The 23,297-nt window shown below is 47.1% G+C and overlaps 1 protein-coding gene across 1 annotated transcript in view; it reads right to left on the bottom strand.

Annotated features, from left to right (window-relative positions):
- Nucleotides 1-3,029: 3,029 nt before the first annotated feature.
- Nucleotides 3,030-23,297, bottom strand: part of LOC118640751 (kinesin-like protein KIF28P) — a 59,423-nt gene continuing 39,155 nt past the window's right edge. Inside the window, exons 13-23 of the mRNA XM_036277763.1 lie at nt 23,014-23,137; nt 21,784-21,928; nt 17,014-17,132; nt 16,278-16,385; nt 11,182-11,456; nt 9,587-9,721; nt 8,731-8,897; nt 8,381-8,487; nt 7,978-8,125; nt 7,548-7,738; nt 3,030-3,182 (exon numbers count right to left, since the gene is read on the bottom strand). Coding sequence (XP_036133656.1) covers nt 3,030-3,182; nt 7,548-7,738; nt 7,978-8,125; nt 8,381-8,487; nt 8,731-8,897; nt 9,587-9,721; nt 11,182-11,456; nt 16,278-16,385; nt 17,014-17,132; nt 21,784-21,928; nt 23,014-23,137 — 1,672 coding nt within the window. The remainder of the gene's footprint in view (nt 3,183-7,547; nt 7,739-7,977; nt 8,126-8,380; nt 8,488-8,730; nt 8,898-9,586; nt 9,722-11,181; nt 11,457-16,277; nt 16,386-17,013; nt 17,133-21,783; nt 21,929-23,013; nt 23,138-23,297) is intronic.

A 23,297-nucleotide genomic window follows, 5' to 3' on the forward strand; every position in this document is an offset into this window, starting at 1 on the left:
TTTCCCTGGTTCAATACCTGTGCTTAGTTTTAAGGATACAGTTGGTAAGTTTCTATTGATTTTCCTGCCTAAGCAGAATTTTCTCTAATTTACTTTTTGTATTTTAACTAGATTTTCCACTAAAGCCCTGAAATAAGGCAGAGCACAGGACGTTTCCTTTTGTAATAAGCATATAGTCATATACATGGTGTTCTGTGCTTTTCAATTACATAAAGAGGAAAGCCACTACCTTCGTGGAATTTCTACTCTACAATGAGAAGCATGACACAGATAGGAGTATTACTGTGTTGGGAGCCCCTTCTGTGCTACCTGTATAGAAGGAAGAGGGTCTCTAACTTAAAGATGGAGATTCTTGGTGGTAGTACTGTTCATCCTAACTTTACTTCCTCTGCCCTGGGCTGATCGGGATCTGATCTCGGCTGTGTCCTAATTTTTGGGACCTTAGAAAAGTTTTTATCATCTCTAAAATCAGGAAGATGTACAGAAGCAACAGATCTCATGATCAGTTGCCTGTCAGAATCCCAAGCAGTTTGTATGCAGGAGGTCTGGGGTTGGAGCCTAGGGATCTGCGGTGTCGGTCTGCATTTGGAAGCCTCTGAGTGAGGCTACATGTGTGTAAGCACCCTTTCCAACCTTGCACTGTATGCTGTTCTGCTCTGGTGTTGATACCAATATATGGCCACTTGTGTGACTGTCCTCCAGCTTGAGATACAAGTCTGTCTGATTTTCATTTTATTTTGACCCCCTTCCCCAACAAAGCCCCAAGGCTCCACTTGCTCTCATTTGCAGAAGGGCAAGTAATATACTTTCTGTAAATTGTTCAAGAACTTTGAGGCTCCATCTAAGAGGTAGAAGCTATTCCTGCTTCCTTTGGCCTCACCGCTGTTCTGCCTCATGAGAGAGGCTCTAGGATTCTATGATGCTGTGCTGACCCCTCGCCCTGCCATCACCACATGGAGCTCCACACATGGCCTCTAAGGTTACAGATTATTTTTTTAGTTTATGTGCATGAAAAACCCTGGCCTTTCCCATAAGCCCTTGGGCCCTGATACTAAGAATCACCAGCCTAGATTACCCCCTTACCCTCCACCTCCTACCTTCCCAGGGACACTTCATTTTGGAACCTTTGATAACCTCTCCTACCAGTAGAGTTTCAGTGTCATCCTATTTGATTTCCCTAACTTTATATTTTAGAGAGTAAGAATTGGGGTTGTCACTGCTATTTCCTTCTTCCTCGTTCTTAATGTAAATCAGTCTAACCACTCCTAGGACAGTCCTGCATTTTAAGCTGGCAGGCCATGTGGTCAATAATGCAGTCCCAAGAATCAACCCTCTGCTAACTCACAGTGGCCTGGACAAACCTAATTTATTTAACCTTTAAAGCCTCAAAATGAAGGAAGTAATAGTGCCAAACTTAGAATTATGGTGAGAATTCAATGAGCTGTTAGATGTTTAGCTCTTAGATAAATGCCTAGCCACAGAGTACACACTCTTTAAGGCTTGAAAGGGTTCTTCACAGCTTTTCCCAGACCACTAAGTGCCTGTCAGTTCTTAACTGAGACCTATCAGTCAATTTTTTATGGAATCAAGATTGCTTTAAGGCCCTGGCCAGTTTGGCTCAGCGGTTAGAGCGTTGGCCTCGTTCCAGAGAGACCTGGGTTCAGTTTCCGCTAAGGGCATGTACCTTGGTTGCAGTTTGTCCTGGCCCTGGTTGGTCGTGCGGGTGGCAGCCACTTGATGTGTCCCTTTCACATCGATGTTTCTCTCTCTCTCTTCCTCTCTCTCCCTCCCACTCTGTCTGAACAAAACAATGGAAAGAAAAATGTCCTCGGGTGAGGATTAAAAAAAAAAAAAAAAAAGATTGCTTTAAGATTGTCTTGGCCAGTATGGCTCGGTTGGAGCATTGTCCTCTACACCAAAAGGTGGTGGGTTCAATTCCCAATGAGGGCACATACCCAGGTTGCAGGTTCGATCCCCAGTCAGGGCCTGTGCAGGAAGCAACCAATCGATGTTTTTCTTGTACATCAATGTTTCTTTCTCTCTCTTCGCCCCCACCCCCTTCCCACTCTCTCCCCCTCACAACTCCCTTCTCTCTGGAATCAAAAAAGAGAAAAGATTGCTTTTGAGATGGACTTACTGCTGGCAAATCCCACCAACCATCTTACTCTCTGCCACCCAAGACCCCTGTACCGAACCAGTTCCACAGTACAGGCACTAACACTGCTTAGTGAACTGATGTATTTCAAATAAACCTGTGAAGACAGAAAATAAGAGCGAGGATACAAAATGAGGGCACAAAATAACCATTGGCTCTATGTTTGACAGCAAGAAATTTATGAAAAGGGCTTTGTTTGAAGTTTCATGAAACTATTAATGGCAAATCCTTATCATTTGCTTTTGTGTGCCAGGGACTATTATAAGGGCTTTATATAACTTTATTAACTGTTATTCTCATATAACATAAGGAAAGAGAGGCTTAGAGAGGTGAAGTCATTTGCTTCAAACTACCCAATTCACAAGTGATGGATTTAACCAGAACTTAACCACAGGCAGTCTGATCCCAGAGTTCAGAATGCTAACTATTCACTTCAGATATCTCCCATTTGACCGTCACCCTGGATATGGATTCTTTTTTACATGATTTTAAGTCAAAATGAAGGAGAAGAACTTTGCTTAAAAATGGTAGAAGAGCGCAGCCGGTAGCTCAGTGGGTTGAGTGTCCCATGGACTGAGAAGTCCCAGTTTGATTCCTGGTCAGGGCACATGCCCAGGCTTGATCCCCTGTAGGGGGCGTGCAGGAGGCTGCCGATCAATGTTTTTCTCTCACATTGATGTTTCTGTCTCTCCCTTCCTCTCTCTCTAATTAAAAAAAAAAAAAAAAAATGGTAGAAGAAATAGATTGAGCAATTGGGAAATGGATTGAATGTGTTGAGTCCACAGTTCACCTCTGATAGCCACGTTCATTAAGTTTATTAGCTGCCCAAGTAATCTTCACAACTCAAAGATCAATGTTTTCAGTTGGTGTATCCTCATTTGCTGTGCAATAAACATTCTCTCTTCTTTTTCACTATAAGAGCTACATCATTTTTCAGTTTCCACAAGCTGGATTCAAGTAAGTCCCCAAAGTCCTTTAACATTTGTGACTGTTGGTATACAAATGGCCGAAGCATTTGATCGTCTTCCTAAAAAAAATCAATGAAGGAAAAAAAATGATAGTAGTAGACTTACATCAGTAGAGTAAAACTATTGTGTGTATGCGAGTGGGGTACCCAGTGAGTTCTCCTTTGAGCTAGACAGCTGCATTTGAAAGTTGGCGGCAGAGGCAGTAGGTCACCTGGGAGCATGTTTGGTTTCAGGAAGGCCACCTAAATGGCCCTTTAGTTAGTTACTGCCATTAGGGAAAATTGGGGAGATAATTCAAACATTTCAGATTGGAATGGTATACAGGGGTGGGCAAAAGTAGGTTTACAGCTATGAGTACATGAAACAATTTATTATGTATTATTTTTCCATAAGAGCAATTTTAAACCTACTTTTGCCCACCCCGTATGTTCTTTGGACCATGTGGAGTGGGGAATCTCCCATTGGTAGGGTTGTACCCCCTACCCCATAGAAGCAGATATCCCTGAGAAGGGATTGATTTTGGAGACACCTGTGGGCCAGATTGCCAGTGACCAGTGGTGGATGAGATGGTAGCAATGTCACTGCGATGGGGACGGTCAGAGGGCAGGTCATGGCATTGCGTTTTGGTTTCTGTTTTCCCTGATTATTAATCAAATGCTGCTCAGGCACTTTGGCCATTGTTTCCAATGTGTTTTCCAACATGTTATCTTTTTTTTTTTTTTTTAATTTTAAAAGTAGTTGTTTATATATTCTGGATTGTAATATTTGATGATAAACAGTACAAATAGATTCCCCCAGGTTATAGCTTATTTTTAACTTTGTTTAGAGTGTCTTTCATCTAACCAGTTTTTCTTTTGAATTATACATACAAAAGAGTACCCAAAAGGTATGCATAGGTATAGTTAAAGTGAGCACACCAGCTCGAGAAAGAACTCTGCTTCCCGGTCACACCCTTTCCCCCTCCCCTAGAAGCAGCCACTAGCCTGACTGGAGTGATCATCCTTTCTTGCCACCTAGAATGCAGTGCTAAAGTAACATTTTCCTGTCTTTTGACCATTTATGGATTTATACAGGATGTCATCTTTTGTGCCCTGAAGGCTTCAATCAGCAGTACTGGTGAGATTTGCCCTGTGGCATGTGGCTGTAGCTCATTTTCATGCCAGTGCAGCATTTCCCAGTGTGGCAGGTGCCATAGTTTACTGGTCTTCTGTGCACGGACATTAGGATGTGTCCAGTTTGGGGCCATTATAGAAGGTGGTGTTAAGAAGAGCTGGTGCACATATGTAAGTGTTTCTGCTGAGTTTTTCAGCTAGTCCCTCATCTGAACCACACAACACAAAATTATTTGAGTAACTTTTTTCTCATATTTACCATTCTCAATATATAAGAAAGAAATTAATTATATACATCGGATGCCTCAGTGAGGTGGTTCTCAAAATTCGGTTTAAGTCCGGCCAGTGTGGCTCAGTGGTTGAGCGTTGACCCATGCACCAAGAGGTTGCCAGTTCGATTCCTGGTCAGGGCACATGCCCAGGTTGTGGACCAAATTCCTAGTGCGGGGCATGCAGGAGGCAGCCTATCGATGTTCTCTCTCATTGATGATTCTTTCTCTCCTCCTTCCTTTCTCTCTCTCTAAAATCAATAAAGGAAAAAAAAAATTTTTTTAATTCGGTTTAAGACAGTCATCTAGAAGCCTTGGTAAAGCACAGATTGCAGGGCCCCACACCCAGAGATTCTGATTCGGAGGTGTGGGATGGAGCCCTGGAATTTGCAAGACCCCAGATGATGCTGAAGCTGCTAGTTGGGAAACCATGCTTCAAGAACCTCTGCCTCAGGGCAGAAGGGCTGAATTCTCTGCAGAATCAGTTCACTCAGTGGAGAACAGTGGAGTTGCAGGCTTCCAGGGTAGACGCATCCTCAACTTACATTAAGGTCAATGGCAGACACTCATGGTTATACCAATTTATAACTCCTAGCAGTGCATGAGAGTTTCTGTTGTTGCTTTATGTCTTCCCCCAAGCTTGATATTTTCAGGCTTTTTAATTTTTGCCAGTATGGTGGGTTTATAATAGTATTTTATTGTAGTTTCTATTAGTATTTCCCAAACTATTAATGAGGTGAAGCCATTTCCATATGTTTATTGGCCTTTTTCATTTCCCCTTTTGTGAAGCTCCTGTTCAAGTCTTTTGGACTTTTTAAAAATTGGACTACCTATCTTTTTCTTTTTGGGCTTTTAGTTTTTTACTTTATATATTATATGTTAAATGTGTTACAAATAACTTTTCCTATCCCTTTTGACTTCATTTGGGCATCTGGACCAAACTTCACATTTTAATGTAGGGGAATGTTGTTCTTTAAAGTCAGGTGTCTTTTGTGTCATGTTTAAGAAATCCTTTTCTACTGTGAGGTCACGAAGAGTCTCAGTCTCCTAAATTAACTTCCAAAAAGCATTAGGGTTTTACCTTTCACATTTAGGCCTTTAATTCTCACCAAAATTTATTTCCAGGAATTGTTTTGGTTAAGATTCCAAGTTCATTTTCCTTAATTCTCCTAGCACAGTTTATTGAAAAATCCATCCTTGCCACTCAGCTGCAGTGCCACCTTGGTCGTATATCCAGTCTCTAGTCCTGAATGAATCTATCTATTCCTGGGCCTTCCGTTCTTTTCCTTTGGATATCGTATCAATATTAGAGCCACACCTTACTGTCTGTACTAGCATTAAAATAAGCCTAGATGTCAGGTAGGGCAAGTTTTTCCACCTTATTTTGGGTCTTGGTCTTGACTTTGCAATTCCGTCTAAACTATGGAATCATCTTGTCAGCTTCTATTACATTTTATTGGGATTCCACTGAATCTCGGGGAGACTTGACAGATCTATAGTAGCAAATCTTCCAAACCATGGAACATGACATGTTTCTCTATTTAGTTCTTTAACATCTCTCAAACAAGTTTTTACATTTTTCTGCATAGAAGTACATAGTCTTATAGAACATAGGCTTAAGTACAGCAGGTTCTCAAATAATGTTGATTCATTTAATGTAATTTCATTATAATGTGAGATGCTGTAGGAACTTAACTCTTATTTATATCAATTAGCCTGTGGAAAATTGATTTCATTATACATTGTTTCGAGTAGAGTTGCAGAACCTATCAACAACATTAAGTGAGGACATACTGTGTACTTCCTATATTTGATGCAATTATAAATGGTACCTTTTATTAAAATGCTTTCTGCTTGGTGTTGTTATATTCTTTTTTTTTTTTTATCCTCACCCGAGGACACTTTTTCATTCTTTGTTCAGATAGAGCAGGAGGGAGAGAGAGAGAGAGAAACATCAATATGAAAGGGACACATCAAGTGGCTGCTGCCACCCGCACGACCAACCAGGGCCCGGGACAAACTGCAACCAAGGTACATGCCCTTAGCGGGAACCGAACCTGGGTCTCTCCGGACCGCAGGCCGACGCTCTAACCACTGAGCCAAACCGGCCAGGGCGGTGTTGTTATATTCTAATGCCATTATTTTTTTTAACCATTGATTTTTTGTGTCCAGAGACTTTGTAATTCCATTTATTTACCAATTCTTTTGAATTCTCTGTTTGCATAAATATGTCATCTGGGAATAATAACAGGCAGCCTGGTGTGGTGGAAAGAGTATAGACTGTGTGGGTTTGGAGGTTGGCACTGCTACTTAGTAGTTGTGTACCCTACACAAGGTGCTTAACCTCTCTGTGCCTTAGGTACATCAACTGTCAAATAAAGCTAATAATAGTACCTATTCTAGGGTGGTTGTGAGAATTGAGTCAACTGTAAAGCACTTAGTAAGTATCATATCATAAGTATGTCATTATTGGCCCTGTTGTTTTGCCTTTCCAATCTTTATGCCTTGTATTCCTTGCCTTGCTGCACTGGCTAGAACCTCAAGTCCAATGTCCAACAGAAGTGAAGATAGCTGGTACCCTGACTTCTTCCTGATGTGAAAGGGGAGGCTCTCACGGGTTCACCAAAGTGTTTGAGTAAGGTTGCCTTTGTCCGATTTAGGAGTGTTCGTTTTATTCCTAGTTTGCTTCAAGTTTTTTAAAAATAATTTTTCTTTATTGATTTTAGAGAGAGTGGGAGGGAGAGGGAGAGAAAGATAGAAACATCGATGAGAGAGAACATCGATTGGCCGCCTCCTGCATGCCCCCTCTGGGGACTGGGCCCCCAACCTGGGCGTGTGCCCTGACCGGGAATCAAACCAGCGACCTCTTGGTGCAGGGTCGATGCTCAGCCACTGAGCCACACCGGCAGGGCACTTCGAGTTTTTATAATGGCAGGTTGCTGAATTTTATCACATGCTTTTTCTGCATCTTATTGAAGTAATCATTCACCTAAAATATCTTAATGTTATGAATTATATTGCTCCCAGGATTCTGGTTACTTACAGGGGGCTTATAATGTCTCAGTTTGAGAAACTGCCCTCTTGCCATGTTCATGCTCTGGTAGAACACCTTGAGAGCCTTGGCGAATTCTCTGTCGTAGCCGGCTGGCTGGGTGCACACTCGATTCCCCCCTCCGGGCCCCGGCACTTGTGCTGCCGTCCTAGTTATCTTCAGGGTAGTAGGGGCTTTAGGTGCTGGGTAGAAAGAAAAGATAGTGTTTATTTATGCATGTATTTATTTATCCAGCCATTCTTGTATTGTCTTGGTGGCATTCTACTACAGCAGCATTTATCAGGCACCAGTTTGGACTGCCTTTTTTATGATACAGATTAGCCGACTGAAAAGCTCATTTCTTGGAAAGACAAGATGTGCATTGAAAGTAGGAGTTTAGAGGGAAGCTGAACAGCTGAGTCTTGAGCAGCCTCTTTCTTACCTTGTTGACTAGAACCAATTTTCTCAAGTGATTCTTTGAGAAACACATTTTCCTGTCTGAGGGCTCTGTTAATGTTTCTGAGCAGTTCCGTCTCCTGTTCTAATTTGAGCAGCTTCAGGTAGAGTTCTGATATCTGATTGGATGGAATCTACAAAAAAACATGTAGATTTCCTAGATTATTTGCATATCCTGTGAGATTGGCAATTTTTACTACCACGTGAAAACTATGGGGTGGGGGGAGGGGGGAGCGCAGTGAGCAGGATGTAAGCCCCTCAGAGTACACAGAAGTAAATCAAAAAAACATTTGTTAAGGGGAAGGAACATTGATGATCTTGAAGCAGCTGTCATCTGAGATTTTCCAGTCATCTGTGACATTGTTTTAATGTCACATACATGTACACACCTGGCCTATATCCAGCACAGGAGAAATGTTCTTGGTGTCCACCATGATGTGGCCTTCACCTGTGACCATGAGGTCCAGCCGAGAGAAGCATAGTTCAGTGCAGCCCTCTGTAGTGTGGGGGAAACACCACCAAGGAAAGAAACGTCTCAGTTATCCAGCCCCAGAGGTGTGTGAGGAGATGGCAAACCATGTAATCACCTGTGGACTAGGACCCAGGGGCCCAGGGCAAGACGGCTCTTGGCTGCTGCTGTCAAGACCCTGACTACCCCCCTCCACCTCTGCAGCCTTGGGCACACTGACATGGTACCTGGCTGAAGAACGCCCCGTGCAGAGGGAAAGTCAGCTTGTACCTTGAAGACCCCACAAGTCAACAATGAGAGCATTTGTCTGTAAATAATTCAGAAACTCCCGGGATGCACTTAGGGCTGTAAATTGGACAGACTCTTCGATTTGAGGATTCACAATTTTCCATACAGGCTTGGTATATAAAGTGTGTGGAAGATCATAAATTCTGTACCTGAGAAAAGAACATAAAACCAGAAGGGACACAATTGTAAAGAAAAGGATCAGATGAGCCGAAGACTTACAGCCTGCATTGGTCGGCCGATAAAAGACGACCTCTAGCTGAGTCTCCTGAGACCACCTCCAATACCTCCGCTACTCCACGTGAACCTCGTCACTACGTGGGTAATATTAAACGTCTCACACACAAAAAAAGGATTTGTGAATACTATCTACTTAGGTAATCCAGAATAAAAATTCATTCTCCATTTGAGGTGGTGGTTTTTGTTCCTCAAAATTTCCCTTTATTGCTTTATCTTTTAATAATATCCTTTTAGCCTAATTAGTCTATGCAGATCTGGTACTTCTGGCATATTGTAGCCAAGTAAAAAGCAAAACAACCATTCTTCCTAGATAATACCATTTTACTGGATGTTCTTTCTGACCATCACAATTTCTGACTCTACCACTTCAGTCACTTAGAGGGATCAGGACATATTGATCACACAGTCCACTGGCTTGGAGGGACGTGCGGCTTTTCTCGCTATTAAACGCAGGAAATAGTCATCTGGGGGCTGAGCAAGCAGAGAAACTTAAGAACATTTTATGATAAACTCATTTTTAAAACTTGAGGAAAGACTCCCTCGCACAGGGCCCACAACATGGGTGGTCTGTGCACAGCAGCTCTGAGGGGCAGGAGGGTACCCCATCTGAATGCCCCGCTCCGCGTCTTCCTTTAGCCACTTGGCACCAAGGCACCGCACAATGCGAATCTGGAAATCCATCCTCTTTCCCAGCAGCTCCAAAGGGTCGATAACCACGTCCTCCTCACCACGTGCTCTAGAAACAGAAGAGGTGCACATTGACCAGAGGTTAGCTGGACCCACGGAGGTTAGGGTTGTGATGTCAAAGGGAATTACAGTCTCCTTAAGAGATGGCCAAGTTCACTGAAGGAAGAAAAGCTAAAATGACCAGCTATAGAATTCCTTCATTCAAGAGACACTTAACGAGAGCCCACTCTATGCTGGACCTTCTCCAGGAGGAGGCGGGAATGTAACAGCTTCATACCATATGTGCCCAGATGTGGGTGTGGACCTAGCAGTGAAGGTCCAGGTAGGTTCCCAATGGGACGGAGGGGCTGCATCCAGAGAAAGCCAGCTGACTGCCCGGTGCAGCCTCATGAGATACATTTTCCTTGCTGAACTCTTCAGTCGACCCCAGGCCTACAAGCTCAGGCACCACTTGGGACAGCTTTCCCGCAGGGGACCTCTCCCACTCAACCTTGCTCATCAGACTGACACCTATAACGAGAGTTCCCCCGTACTGATTTATGATGGGAAATACAATCATAGGGCGACCTCGAGGCCTGAGAGTCCAATGACCAGACAATTGCTTAGAGTCCCAGGAAGGACAATGAGCCGAAGGTCATCGTGGTCTCTGAGTCATAGGACTTTGTGGTTCTCTGCTCCCTTCCTGAGGCTGTTTCCTCTGCACAAAGAGCAAAAGATCGCACTGGGTGTATGAGGACCCTCCCACCCAGACCAGACTCCTGCCAGCCTCTTTGCTTAGAATCGCTAAGAGATTAACTTTTGTAAAAACTGCTTACATTGCCTTTGGCCTAGAGGGGGAAAACAGATGAGATATCCTGAGAGGAGGGTACAAGGTAGTGGAGTAAAGTTCCAACAAAGCCTGTACCCACAGAAAGGGCTGATAACAGCATAGAATGAGGCCAGACAAGGAAACAAAGATACCTCAGTCCCTACCTTGAGAAAAGAAGCAAAAAAATGATCAGAGCCTGTGCCAAGGATGGAGAAGGGGTGAACTTCTGGCTCTTGGGCCTCACCAGCTGGGGGTGGGGGGGTGGGGGGGGCTCCAGCATGGGGAAGATTGTACTGCATGAGGTGCCAGGCCTCACAGGTGCCACACTTGGCTACTGTATTCTGAGTGCCCATCATGGGGAGCCAACCCAGGTCTTTGATTCTTATCCAAAGTTCCTCCTCCTACTCCTGCCTCTTTTCAGGATGTCTCCCTCATTCCTTTGCACCCCTAGGGCAGTGCTGAGCTGCTTAAATGCTGCTGGGCACAGGTTTGAAATATTCCAGGTCAGCTGATTTGGTTGCCATGGCCAATATCAGGTTTGATGAGGTCAAATCATAAATGAATGAGCTCATTCGTTTGTCTCATAAATGACCTCTTTGGGGTACCAAGTTGACCACCCCCTCCAGGAGCACCCAGGCTTGCTTGAGTTTGCTCCCCACAACAGACCCAGAACTAGGCCAAGGGGAGGAGGAGATACCCACTGTCCAGCCGGGGTGCAGGGGGTTATGTGGATGTGCAGCGCCGCCTCCTCCAGCCCGTCGCAGTTCAGAAACTCCGCCTGCTCCTCCAGCTTCATGCAGTAGGCCAGCGACTGGAGCCAGATGTGAGCTGAGCCCAAGTGGACGACCTCGACAGGATCCCAGAAAGGGTCGTCTTCCTGAGCGATGTGGCTGTCTTCTCCATCTAGAAAGCGCTGGTAAAGTTCCTCCATTAGGAATTTCCTATTGATAAACTTGGCTTTCGACCAAATCCACACCTGGAAACAAAGAGGTAGGTCACCCATATTTGATTTTGTCTGCTGTTCTGACAGTTTATTTTTCTGATTCTTCCCAGCATGCTCCCCCTGATGGGCTGGGGTTTGGGTACCCAAGACCACACAACACTCATCAGACTCAGCTTTGGGGAGGTCCTTCAAGAGCACCATATTCAATCCTGACCTATTACGTCAGCATTGCTGGAGTTGCTGGAGCCCAGGAATTGACTTAGAGGAGATGATGAAGGAGTTAGAACTCTCCCAGGAGAAATGAAGGTTTGGTGCTGTGGTACATAGGAGAATGGTCCTCAAAGATGTCCATGTCTCAATCTCCAGAACCTATGAATATGTTACCTTATGTGGCAAAGGGGAATTAAGTTTGCTGATTAATTGACCTTAAAATAGGGAAATTAGTCCTGGCCATTTTGGCTCAGCAGTAGAGTGTCGGTCCAAAGACCAGAGAGTCGTGGGTTTGATTCTGGTCAAGGGCATGTACCTCGGTTGAGATTTGGTCCCCGGCCCTAGTCAGGGTCGTGCAGGCGGCAACCAATTGATGTGTCCCTCTCACATTGATGTTTCTCTCTCTCTCTCTCTCTTTCTCCCTCATATTCTATCTGAAGCTAAATGGAAATATATCCTCAGATGAGGATTTAAAAAAAATTAAAATAGGGAGATTAGCTTGCATTTTCCAGGTAGGCCCGGCATAGTCACATGGGCCTTAAATGCGGAAGAGGGAGGCAGAAAGGAGGGTCAGAGAGATGCTGCGAGGCTGCCTCAGAGGATGGAATGCCGGTGGCCTCTGGAAACTTGAAAAGGCAACCAGATTCTCCCTCGAGCCTCCAGACAGCAAAGCAGTCCCGCCGACACCTGCTTTTAACCAGGGAAGATCTGTGTTGGGCCTCTTCCCTACAGAGCTAGGAGTACATGTGCTCGCACCCAGTGAGCGGGAAATCCAGGGCAATAGCCCTTCACTAGGTGAGGGACGGCCTCTGTATCGACACTGGCTACTGAGAGAGAGGATAAAATCCTAAGCCTCAGGATAAGGGATTCCAGTTAGATAGAAAATTCCTTTAAAAAAAAATACACACACACACACACACATTGATTTTTAGAGAGAAAAAGGGAAAAGGAGAGATAGAAACATTGATGTGAGCGAGAACCATAAATTGGCTGCCTCCTGCACGCTCCCTACTGGGGATCGAGCCCACAACCCTGGCATGTGCCCTGACTAGGAATCGAACTGGTGACCTCTTAGTGCATGGATTGATGCTCAACCACTGAGCCACACCAGCCTGCCTGATAGAAAACTTCTTGACCATAAATTGGTTACCAGGTAAAACTAGCAATTCCTTCTCTGAGCAACCTGAAAAACAACAAAAAACTAATAGAGCCCTGGCTGGTTTTGCTCAGTGGTTAGAGCATCAGGCCTGCGAACCAAAGAGTCTCGGGTTTGATTCCCGGTCAAGGGCATGTACCTCAGTTGCAGGTTGCAGGTTCAATCCCCGGCCCAAGTTCGGGTCGTGCAAGAGGCAACCAATCGATGTTTCACTCTCACATCAGTGTTTCTCTCTCTCCCTCTCCCTCTCTCTCCTCCTTCTCCCTCCCACTCTTTCTAAAAATCAATGGGAAAATATCCTCTAGTGAGGGTTTAAAAAAAAACAACTAACAGATAAGTCTCCTTTCCAGTGTTATGTATCTTCATAAAATGGACCTCCTCCACACACTGGACAGACTTCCTTCTTTCTCTGTTTGCCTCCAGTGAAGGGGAGAACACAGACCCCTCCCAGAGGTGCCCTAGAGACTGCGAACCTGGCTGTGGCATGTATCCCGGTAGCAGAGCACAGCAGGGATTCTAGTCAGTGTGGGGTTTTAACGGCTGGAGAACTAAGATGCTGGGAATCCAGATAATGAAATCAGTCTGCTTATGGTATCAGACCGCAGGCCATGTGACAATGAAACTGGTGTTATCCTTAGCAGGACAGCGAGGCTCTGCAGGCAGGCGGCGGCACCTGTGCCGGAGGACCTGCAGGCCTGGCTCAGGCTCCCTGGCTGGAAGTGCTTGCACCCGAGGCACTAGCTGTTGTACAGGCACTGCTGAGGGCAACGTCAAGCTGGCAGCACTTCCAGTCTGGAAACCCTCCCCAGCCCTCACGTGACCTGGCTTGCTCCCGAACTTGCCTGTAATGTGTCAATCTTTTTTTTTTTTTATCCTCACCCAAGAATACTTTTTTTGTATCCTCACCCGAGGACATTCTTTCCATTTATTGTTCAGATAGAGTGGGAGGGAGAGAGAGGAAGAGAGAGAGAAACATCGACGTGAAAGGGACACATCAAGTGGCTGCCACCCACATGACCCAACCAGGGCCGAGGACAAACTGCAACCGAGGTACATGCCTTTATCAGGCACCAAACCCGGGTCTCTCTGGACCGCAGGTCGACGCTCTAACCGCTGAAACTAACCGTCCAGGGTGGATATTTTTACATTTATCTTCAGACAGAGTGGGAGGGAGAGAAAGAGAGAGAAACATCGATATGAGAGAGACACATCGATTGGTTGCCACCCACACAACTCCAACCGGGGCTGGGGATGAACTGCAACTGAGGTACATGCCCTTGGCGGGAATCAAACCCAGGACTCTTTGGTCCACAGGCCGACTCTCTAGCCGCTGAGCCAAACTGGAAAGGGCATGTATGACTCAACAGTTTCACAAAACTGCCTGGGGACAATGCTATCTCCCCCCAAGAGGTGTGGTGGCATCCCTGGTCCACGTGGCCTGGGGGTGAACATTTACCAGATCCACCACCAGAGGGGCCACTTGTGTCTGCACCTGGACCCTACTGCTCTCTCCACCATTCCTGTCTTGTATCCTTCACAACCACACATACACGGAATGTCCCTAGAAACTACCCGAAGTGACCACTAGCCTTTCAGAGGGTTCGTGAGGAAGATGGGGCTTTGTTTGAGAAAAGGTCACTGGTTCTTTCAAAAGGTAAAATGGGACAACCTTGAAGATGACAGATCAGTAACATTCATCTCAAAACTGATGCCCAGGTGGGGGTCTTACGGCAGAACTACACTGGGAGTGTGAGGTGAGCCAGCATCAAACGCGCTGCTACAGGCTGAATGTTTGTGTCCCCCAATCAACATGTTGACACGTTCCCCGCCATGTGATAGTATTAGGACGTGGAGACTCTGGGAAGTGATTAGGTCATGAGGGTGGGGCCCTCATGAATGGGATTAGTGTCCTTATAAAAGAGAACTCAAAAAACTCCCGTGCCTTCCACCACGTGAGGACACAGCGAGAAGACAGCCATCTTAGGAACGAAGACGAAGGTTCTCAGCGGACACTGGGTCAGCTGGCACCTGGATCTTGGACTTTCCAGTACCAGACCTGGGTGAAACGTTTGTTGTTGAAGCTGCTCTGTCTTTGGTGTTCTGCTAGAGAAGCCTGCATGGACGAAGACACACGTGCCCCTTTCCTGTCCCAAGACACGTAAAGGAGGCCCTCTTGGCGCTGATCAGAGCAAGATAGAAAAGGGAAAGTCTCAGAAGTTTGGGGTTTGCCCTGGCCAGTTTGGCTCACAGACCAGAGAGACCCAGGTTCAGTTCCTGCTAAGGGCACATACCTCAGTTGTGGTTTGTCCCTGGCCCCGTCTAGGGTTGTGTGTGTGGCAACCAGTCAATGTGTCTCTCTCACATTGATGTTTCTCTCTCTCTTCCTTCCTTTCTCCCTCCTGCTCTATCTGAGGATATATGCAAAAATTGAGGATTAAAAAAAAAGTTTGGGGTTGGTTGTGGCCCTTACTCAGGGTGCTCCCTGTGGGCTCACAGCCTGGGGGCCAGTTAAACTCCAGCGGTGATCTTGGTGGCCCCGCACAAGCGTAAAACCCCTTGAACAGGATGGTGAGTATGCGGGTGTATAACACGAACATATACCGTTATAGTCTTCTCTCTGTGTCACATTTCACAATTTAAAACTTGTGTGGGCTGAGGATTTGGAAGGGAACAGCGCACCCAAAGGTCACCTGAGAATTGGGGGCACATCCTCTGAGATGGGCCAAGGAGTGAGCATTGAGGTAGAGGGCAGCTCCAAAAACATCACGCACAAGGGTCAAATGTCAGGCCCGCTCTTCCCTGTCAGGGAGGGCCAGGAGGGCGGAAAGCGAGGAGGGCCAGGAGGGCCAGGAGGGCGGAGGGGGAGGAAGGAGGAGGTCTCTCGCATGTACACACCCAGGTGCACATGCACATGCCACCCACATGCACATGGACACTTAGTTAGATAAACTCTCAGGCCCACTTCCGGTAGTAAAGTCACGTTAGAAATACACAGACAGCCCTGGCCAGTTTGGCTCAGCGGTTAGAGCATCGGCCTGTGGTCCTGAGAGACCCGGGTTCGGTTCCTGCTAAGGACATGTACCTCGGTTGCAGTTTGTCCCCGGCCCTGGTCAGTCGTGCGGGTGGCAGCCACTCGATGTGTCCCTTTCACATCGATGTTTCTCTCTCTCTCTGTTCCTCTCTCTCCCTCCCACTCTACCTGAACAAAAAAAAAAAGGAAAAAAAGAAATACACAGACAGTGCTTGATGCTGGCAGTTAGGAAAGTCCCAGGATTTGGTGCTGTGTGGGAGAGGGGCGCAGGAAGGGAGACATGGAGCAGGGTTCTCCTCTCCCCAGAGTGTCCCCCAGATCCCAGCTCACTCGGAACATATGTCACCCCTTTGCCGGGTCTCCACTGACGGTAGCTGGTAAAATGAACCTTGTCCCTAGGAAGGTTCCTCAGAACCCCCTTGTGGAGGCTCACGCCCACCCCCAAAGGCAGCCTCACCTCTCTAGTGCTTTGGTTGGTCACCTTCACCATGACCTCTTTTTGTAGGTCATAGCCCCTGGAATCTGATGATGCTAAATTCTTCACTTTCAATTCCATTTTAAGTCCCTGGAAAGAGAAACACTGCTTACTAAATAATCCCACATCTATCAGTCTTTAGTATCTCTGCCACTTCTTTTTATTTTCTCTACACTCAGGCTTTCTAAAAGATGATCCAATACTTGCTTCTTGGACTTCCCAAGAGATAGGACAACGCACCAGAATTCCTCAACTATGTCCTAGAACGGACACTGCGAGGCCTTGCCAAAATGCTCAGCTCTCTGGTGAGCTCCCTGATGATCAGGGCCCCATGCCACCAGGGAGCTAACCCCCACCCAGGACTTCTCTGTGCACAGAAGCTGCCCAGATGCCCGCCCGAGGCTGCAGGAGGACAGTCTGGGAGGGTGGTTGTGGAGAGCACATGTGGTCTGGCGTCCTGGCAGCTGTGGTGGCCGTGGTCAGCCAGACGTGGAAGAAATGACTCTAGGGGCTGGGCCTGGGAACGCCTGGGTGTTGGCTGAGATTCTGTCACTAGCTCACGGTGGGGTCTGGGGCAAAGCCTCTGTGTCACCTCTCCAGACCGCTGTGTCTTCATCTATACCACGAGGCCAGTTGGGGGCAGTGGGGGTGAGGGGGCTTGGACCTGTCCTCCGAGGTCCTTCCTGGACCTGACGTTATACCATCTTCTGGCTCTTACCTTCTTCAGCTCCTCACTCATCTGATTTGCTTCTGCAAGCAGCGGCATCAGTTTGATGTAGTCCTGGAACACAGCCAGGACGCTGGGGTCTGCCTGCCCGTCTCCGCCGCTCCCAGCGCCTGGAAGGAGTCAGAATGAGTCAGTCAGGCTCTTGTCCGCGGTGCTTTTTGGCTGTGAAGAAACTGATATGTTCCTTGGGTTATCCAGTCATTCATTCCATTGTCCATCAAATACCTACATTTTAATATTACAAGCATGTGATTTTAAAAAACACAACAACTAAATAAGTGGGGAGAGAAACACTGCCTGGCTTTTACTGAAGCAGCTGCTCATCTCGACCACGCACGTTGGCAGCATGGTGGCAGGAGGCTCTCTTGGGTCCTTGACCCAAGGTGGTTCCAGACTGCCCAGGGAGGTTGGCTAAAGGGGGGCTGGGGTTTATCCTGAGGCTGCAGCTCATACAGGACGCAGCCTGTTCTTACTTCTCTCCTGTTGGGGAGGCCCGGAGGGGAGCATGGAGATTGGGGGAGAAGCCATCCCCCTGCCAGACCAGCGGGGTGCTGCCATGTGAGCACCTGTCAGCTGTTCGGGGATTCCCTGCCCGTGGGTTCACACTGTGCTCTTGGCTCTCAGGTCTGAGTCCCCAGCACTGCCCAGCAGCTGCCTTGCTGAGGACCCAGCCCTCACGAGGTGCCGAGCGCCTGAGCCCAGGGTCTGGGGCTCGTTCAACCTCCTCGCCCTGGCTTGGGAGGCGGGTGCGCAGTCAACCCTGTAAATAATACATGAACAGATGGAGTCTCCAGGCTTGGTGCTGCACGGTGTGATTTGGTTTTGGTCAGAAACTTCAATAGAAAATGAGTAAGGAGGTAAATTTCAAATCAATTTACTTTGTTAAAATTCCGAGGAAAAAAACTCTGGCGTAGGGGAAAGGGAGGAAGTGTTGTGCACAGCCGTGGGTGCACCCCACCGTTCCGCACCCCTGAGCACGTCCAGGCAGAGCCGAGTGCTGGAGGAGAGCGCAGGTGCTGGCCCACAGGACGCCCCTCCTGCGGGCAGGGCCGGCAGCACCGCAGGGGGCGGGGGGGGGGCCCCCCGCTGAGCCTCCAGGGAAGAGAGCTCCTAATGCTCTTGCCTGTGAGGAATCCCAGGTGACTGGTGGGGCTGAGGGGGATGAGAGGAGAAGGAGACACATTTGACTCAAAAACCGAGGGCTGTAGTTTTTCCTAGGCCAGGGCCTGGATGTTGTTCAGCCCATCTCTTCGGCCCGGGGCAGGCTCCCAGTTGGCATCTCTGGCTGTTGGGCCACAGCTTCTGTCAGCCCGGGAGGCTCCTGGGTGGGGCAGGAGGTGGGTGAGGAGCACAGGTCCTGGCCTGCCCTTCCCTGGGAGGACCTTATGTTCAGGCCATGGGGCTCCAGGGGCGGGGTGCTCTCAGACAGAACAGAGGGGGGGGGTGCCCACGTTTGGACCCTCATCCAGCTTGTGTTCATAACTAAGCTTCTGTGTGGGGACTGATTTGATTAATCTCATTCATGACTTATTCAGCAAATACTTACTGAGGGCCCATGCCAGGCAGTGTTATCAGCTCTGGGAATTTGGGGGTGAACATGCCTCTGTCAGCTCTATAAGGGCTGGGCATGGCTTTGCTCACTGCTGTGTCCCTGAGACTAGCGCCGTGTGGGGCACATAGCAGGAGCTCAGTAAATACTTGTTGAATGAAGAAGATAAATGAACAGATGAGCAAGAGAAAAAAATCCAAGTTAGAGCTTGCATTCTCATGTGGATACATAGATAAGAATTAAGTGAACTAATAGAATAATTTTAAAATGTGATAAATGTTCTGAAGAAACAATTTACATATTAAAATAAATTACGAAAGCAACAGATGATACCCATCGAGTAAAACAGGACTCTATGAGTTTATATTGAATTAAATAAGCATGCCCTGGCCGGTTTGGCTCAGCGGTTAGAGCATCGGCCTACGGTCCAGAGAGACCCGGGTTCGGTTCCCAATAAGGGCACGTACCTCGGTTGTGGTTTATCCCTGGCCCTGGTTGGTTATGCGGGTGGCAGCCACTCGATGTGTCCCTTTCACGTTGATGTTTTTCTCTCTCTCTTTTCCTCTCTCTCCCTCCCACTCTATCTGAACAAAAAATGGAAAAATATCCTTGCGTGAGGATAAAAAAAAGAGAGAGATTTCTTGCCTTGGCCAGTTTGGCTCAGCAGGCTCAGCAGTTGAGCGTTGGCCTGCAGATCAGAGTGTCCCAGGTTCGGCCCCCGGTAGGGGCACCTACCACCAAAAAATAAATAAGCAAATAAATAGGAGAAAAAAACATCTTTCTTATAGTAAAAATTTTTCAAAGAAATGGGGGAGCTGGAAATTCACCATTTGACAAACATCATAATAATAATCCAAGAGGAGCCCTGGCCGGTTTGGCTCAGCGGTTGGAGCGCCGGCCTGCAGTACAGAGAGACCCGGGTTCAGTTTCCGCTGGGGGCGCATGCCTCGATTGCAGTTTGTCCCCGGCCCTGGTTGGTCGTGCGGGTGGCAGCCACTCGATGTCTCCCTTCACGTCGATGTTTCTCTCTCTCTCTCTTCCTCTCTCTCCCTCCCACTCTATCTGAACAAAAAATGGAAGAATGTCCTCGGGTGAGGTTAAAAAAAAAAAAAAAAAATCCAAGAGGAGCAGAGGAGCCCTGGTTGGTTTGGCTCAGCGGTTAGAGTGTCAGACTGCGGTCTTGAGAGACCCGGGTTCGGTCCCCGCTAAGGGCATGTACCTCAGTTGCAGTTTGTCCCCGTCCCTGGTTGGGTTGTGTGGGTGGCGGCCATTCGATGTGTCCCTTTCACATTGATGTTTCTCTCTCTCTCTCTCCCTCCCACTCTATCTGAACAACAACAACAAAAAAAACGAAAAAGTGCCCTTGGGTGAGGATAAAAAAAAAAAAAGAATGACCAGAGGATGATGAAACTAGTGGATGGAAGTGTGATGAAGAATAGGATGTCTACATATCAAAGTTTTCCTCATAAAATATTTATTAATTAGAAAGATAGAATTAGTAACTTGAAGTGGAGAAACCTGGCAGATACCACCTTAACCAAGTGACCACAGTCAACATCAGCAATAATGGACAATCTGACACCATTTGCCTCCTGATGTGAGGCACAGAAAAGGACACATAGCGTTTTTGTGGTATTCTTGGCCAAAACCTGTAACCTCTATCCAACTACGGGGAAACAGTGTGAAAACCTCAACTAAGGAACATTATACAGAACAACTGTCTTAACTCCTCAAAAATGTCAAGGTCATAAAAAACCAAGACAGACCTGATGACTGTACCACATTTAAGGAGACCAAGAGACATGACTAGATGCAACATGAGGTCCTGGACTGGACCCCGGACCTGAATTTAGTCATATAAAGGACATTATTGAAACAATTAGTTAAGTAGGAGCAATGTTCATAGATTAGATCATTGCATTGTATCAATGTTAATTTTCTGATTTTGATAATTATACTGTAAAAGAATGTCCTTTACTTTAGGAAATATACAATGAAGCATTTATGGATACAAAAGCATCATGTCTGCAATTTATTCTCAAATAGTCCAGAAAAATATTACATATATACATGTATCTGTATATACATATAATAAAGCAAATAGAGTAAAATGTTTAAACTGGAATTCTGAATGGTATATGAGAGTTCCATGCATTCCTTTGAAACTTTTCTGTACATTTCAAGAATTGTTTCGAAATTAAGAATTATCCACAAGTGCCGCCCCTCCCGCCGCCCCCCCCTCCCCCCCCCCCCCCCCGCAAGAGGCTCCAGGGAACGAAGGCAGAACGTGTCCGAGCACGGAGGGCAGGCTGACTGACAGCTGCTGACTTCCTGGCCAAGATGCCGTGGAATTGTGCCCCAGACAGAGCCACGCCATGACCACGGAAGAAAAGGTTTCAATTGCAGAGAGAGAGATGTCAAGGAAAACCATCTAAAACAGGGAAATAGGGCAAAAGAATGTCCTTTAAATGTCATAGCAGAGCCTGGTGTGAGGACTCTAATTCTCCAAGGGAAAGTAGCATTGTATAGTTACTCCTTACTGTTGATGAGGCCCTGAACTCTGAGCTATTAGATACTAACTTGTAGGTTGGCCAATTAAAATGACCTTTGTCCAGTGGAAGATCAGTGCCCTGAAGACCATTAATTAGCTGCGTCTAATTCAGCAGTCTCGGTTCAGCCTTCCTCCCTCCACGTGCTGTACAAACCACCTTCCTCTCTATTTCTCCGAAACACCTTTACCCCCATTCACAAGATAAACAATTTAAGGAATTAAATCTTTCACATGTGCTCACTCTATATTTGTATGGAAATTATAACTTTCTAAACGCTGTAGTTTGACACAACAAAAGGTTGTTTTCTTTTTTTTTTTTTTTATCCTCACCCAAGGACATTTTCCATTTTTTGTTCAGATAGAGCGGGAGGGAGAGAGAGGAAGAGAGAGAGAGAGAAACATCGATGTGAAGGGACACATCGAGTGGCTGCCACCCGCACGACCAACCAGGGCCGGGGACAAACTGCAACCGAGGTACGTGCCCTTAGCGGGAACCGAACCCGGGTCTCTTTGTACCGCAGGCCGACGCTCCAACTGCTGAGCCAAACCGGCCAGGGCAAAAGGTTGTTTTCTTTAAGAAAGCAGGAGAGCACACAGTGAAAGCAGTTGCTGTCAGATTGGTCCATGAAAAATACCAGAACTTGGGGCCCAGGCTGCTCACCAATCTTGTCCACACTCACTCCCTCGGCAGCTGCTCTTTCCAGCTGGAAAAAGTCGTAATCAAACCGGCTCCAGTCCTCACTGCCTCTCTCTGAAGGAAACCCGATGTAGAGGTAGGCACTGTTGGATCCCAAAATAATTCGGTCCTAGGGAAGAGAAGTTCAGCTCAGAGGGAGGATGCTGACCTCACATGATCCTCCCTCTGGAGGCCAGAGAAGGTGAGGTCAGCCTGCTTTAGGAGGGCCAAGGCCCTGCAACCAACCCAGCTGTGGGAAGACATCTATAATGAGGAGGGGAGAGGTGGCATCTTACTAATTATTGTGTGCATGCTTTCATTTGTTTCTTCCTTTATTCCACATGCAGCTCAGTGATGCAGCTCCATCAGGCACTGGGAATCAGTGGGGACCAAACAGACCCAACCCATCTTTGCAGGACTTTATAGACTAATGATGTAATTAATAACCTGTGAGAGATGCTTGAAGGAGAGGGGTGGGGCTTCTGCAGAGTGTGCAAGGGGGCTTTGCTCACACTGGGGATTAGAGAAGTTCTCTTCTAAGGTGTACTGTTCAAGGTGAGACATCAAGGGTGGGAAGTTTGGGGGAGGCAGAGAAGGCTGCTGCAGAAGAGGGCCTAGGATGTTTTGAGCAACCAAAAGTGTGACCAGAGGAAACACACGCAGAACCATGAGGCTGGAGGAGGCGGGGAGAGGGGAGCAGGTGTCCTAAAAGGGCTGTGACGGAGGATTTCCAGAAGGGGGTGGCCTAATTCAATTTGCTTGTCTAAAAGGCTCTGGCTCCAGTGTGGAGAATGGGATGGAGAGGGGGCTGGCTAGTCGGGAAGCTGGAAGAGCCCTGTGGTGCTGGGCACTCGGCTGGGGTGGTGGGGAGCAGATGGAGAGCCCGGTGCTTGCAAGTTGCAGCGCAGGTCCTCCCAACAGCAGGCTTTAAAAATCCAAATGTCATAAAATGTTAGAGTTGGGTGCGGTCTTGGCGATCATTTAGTTCACCCCTCTCTGTTTCATAGACGAGATTCAGGGAAGAGAAGTGACTTCCCAAGAACACACAGCAAGTCAATTTCCCATCTCCCAACACCACAGCTGTGACCAATGTCATTATCGTGTTACGGTAGCAGAGGGACACGAGGTAGTGAGCCCCCAGCCCTACCCAGTCCCGCCTCTAACACTCTTTCTGGTCGGACTTGGGAAATCCTGCAGCCCAGCACCAAAGCTTACCAAATGCTGCAGCTTCGTCTTGGTTGTGATGGGCACCCCGTTAACGACAACCTTGCATTTGCTGTGTGGGGTGACTGTCACTTTACCATCCAAATTTGTGAAGGAAGCATGTTTATCTGAAATTCTAAAGAGACAAGAGTTTGTCTAAGTGACCAAAAAAGTATGATTTAGTAAACAGTTTAGGTTGCACCTTCTCATGTGCACACTTAGGACTCCCCAGCTGCACAGGAGGGGCTCAAAGCATTTGCGGGGCTCTGTGGGTGGAGATAAAGGAGCAGGTTCAC

The sequence above is a fragment of the Molossus molossus genome, unplaced genomic scaffold, assembly GCF_014108415.1.
Source record: "Molossus molossus isolate mMolMol1 unplaced genomic scaffold, mMolMol1.p scaffold_m16_p_23, whole genome shotgun sequence".
Taxonomy (NCBI): domain Eukaryota; kingdom Metazoa; phylum Chordata; class Mammalia; order Chiroptera; family Molossidae; genus Molossus; species Molossus molossus.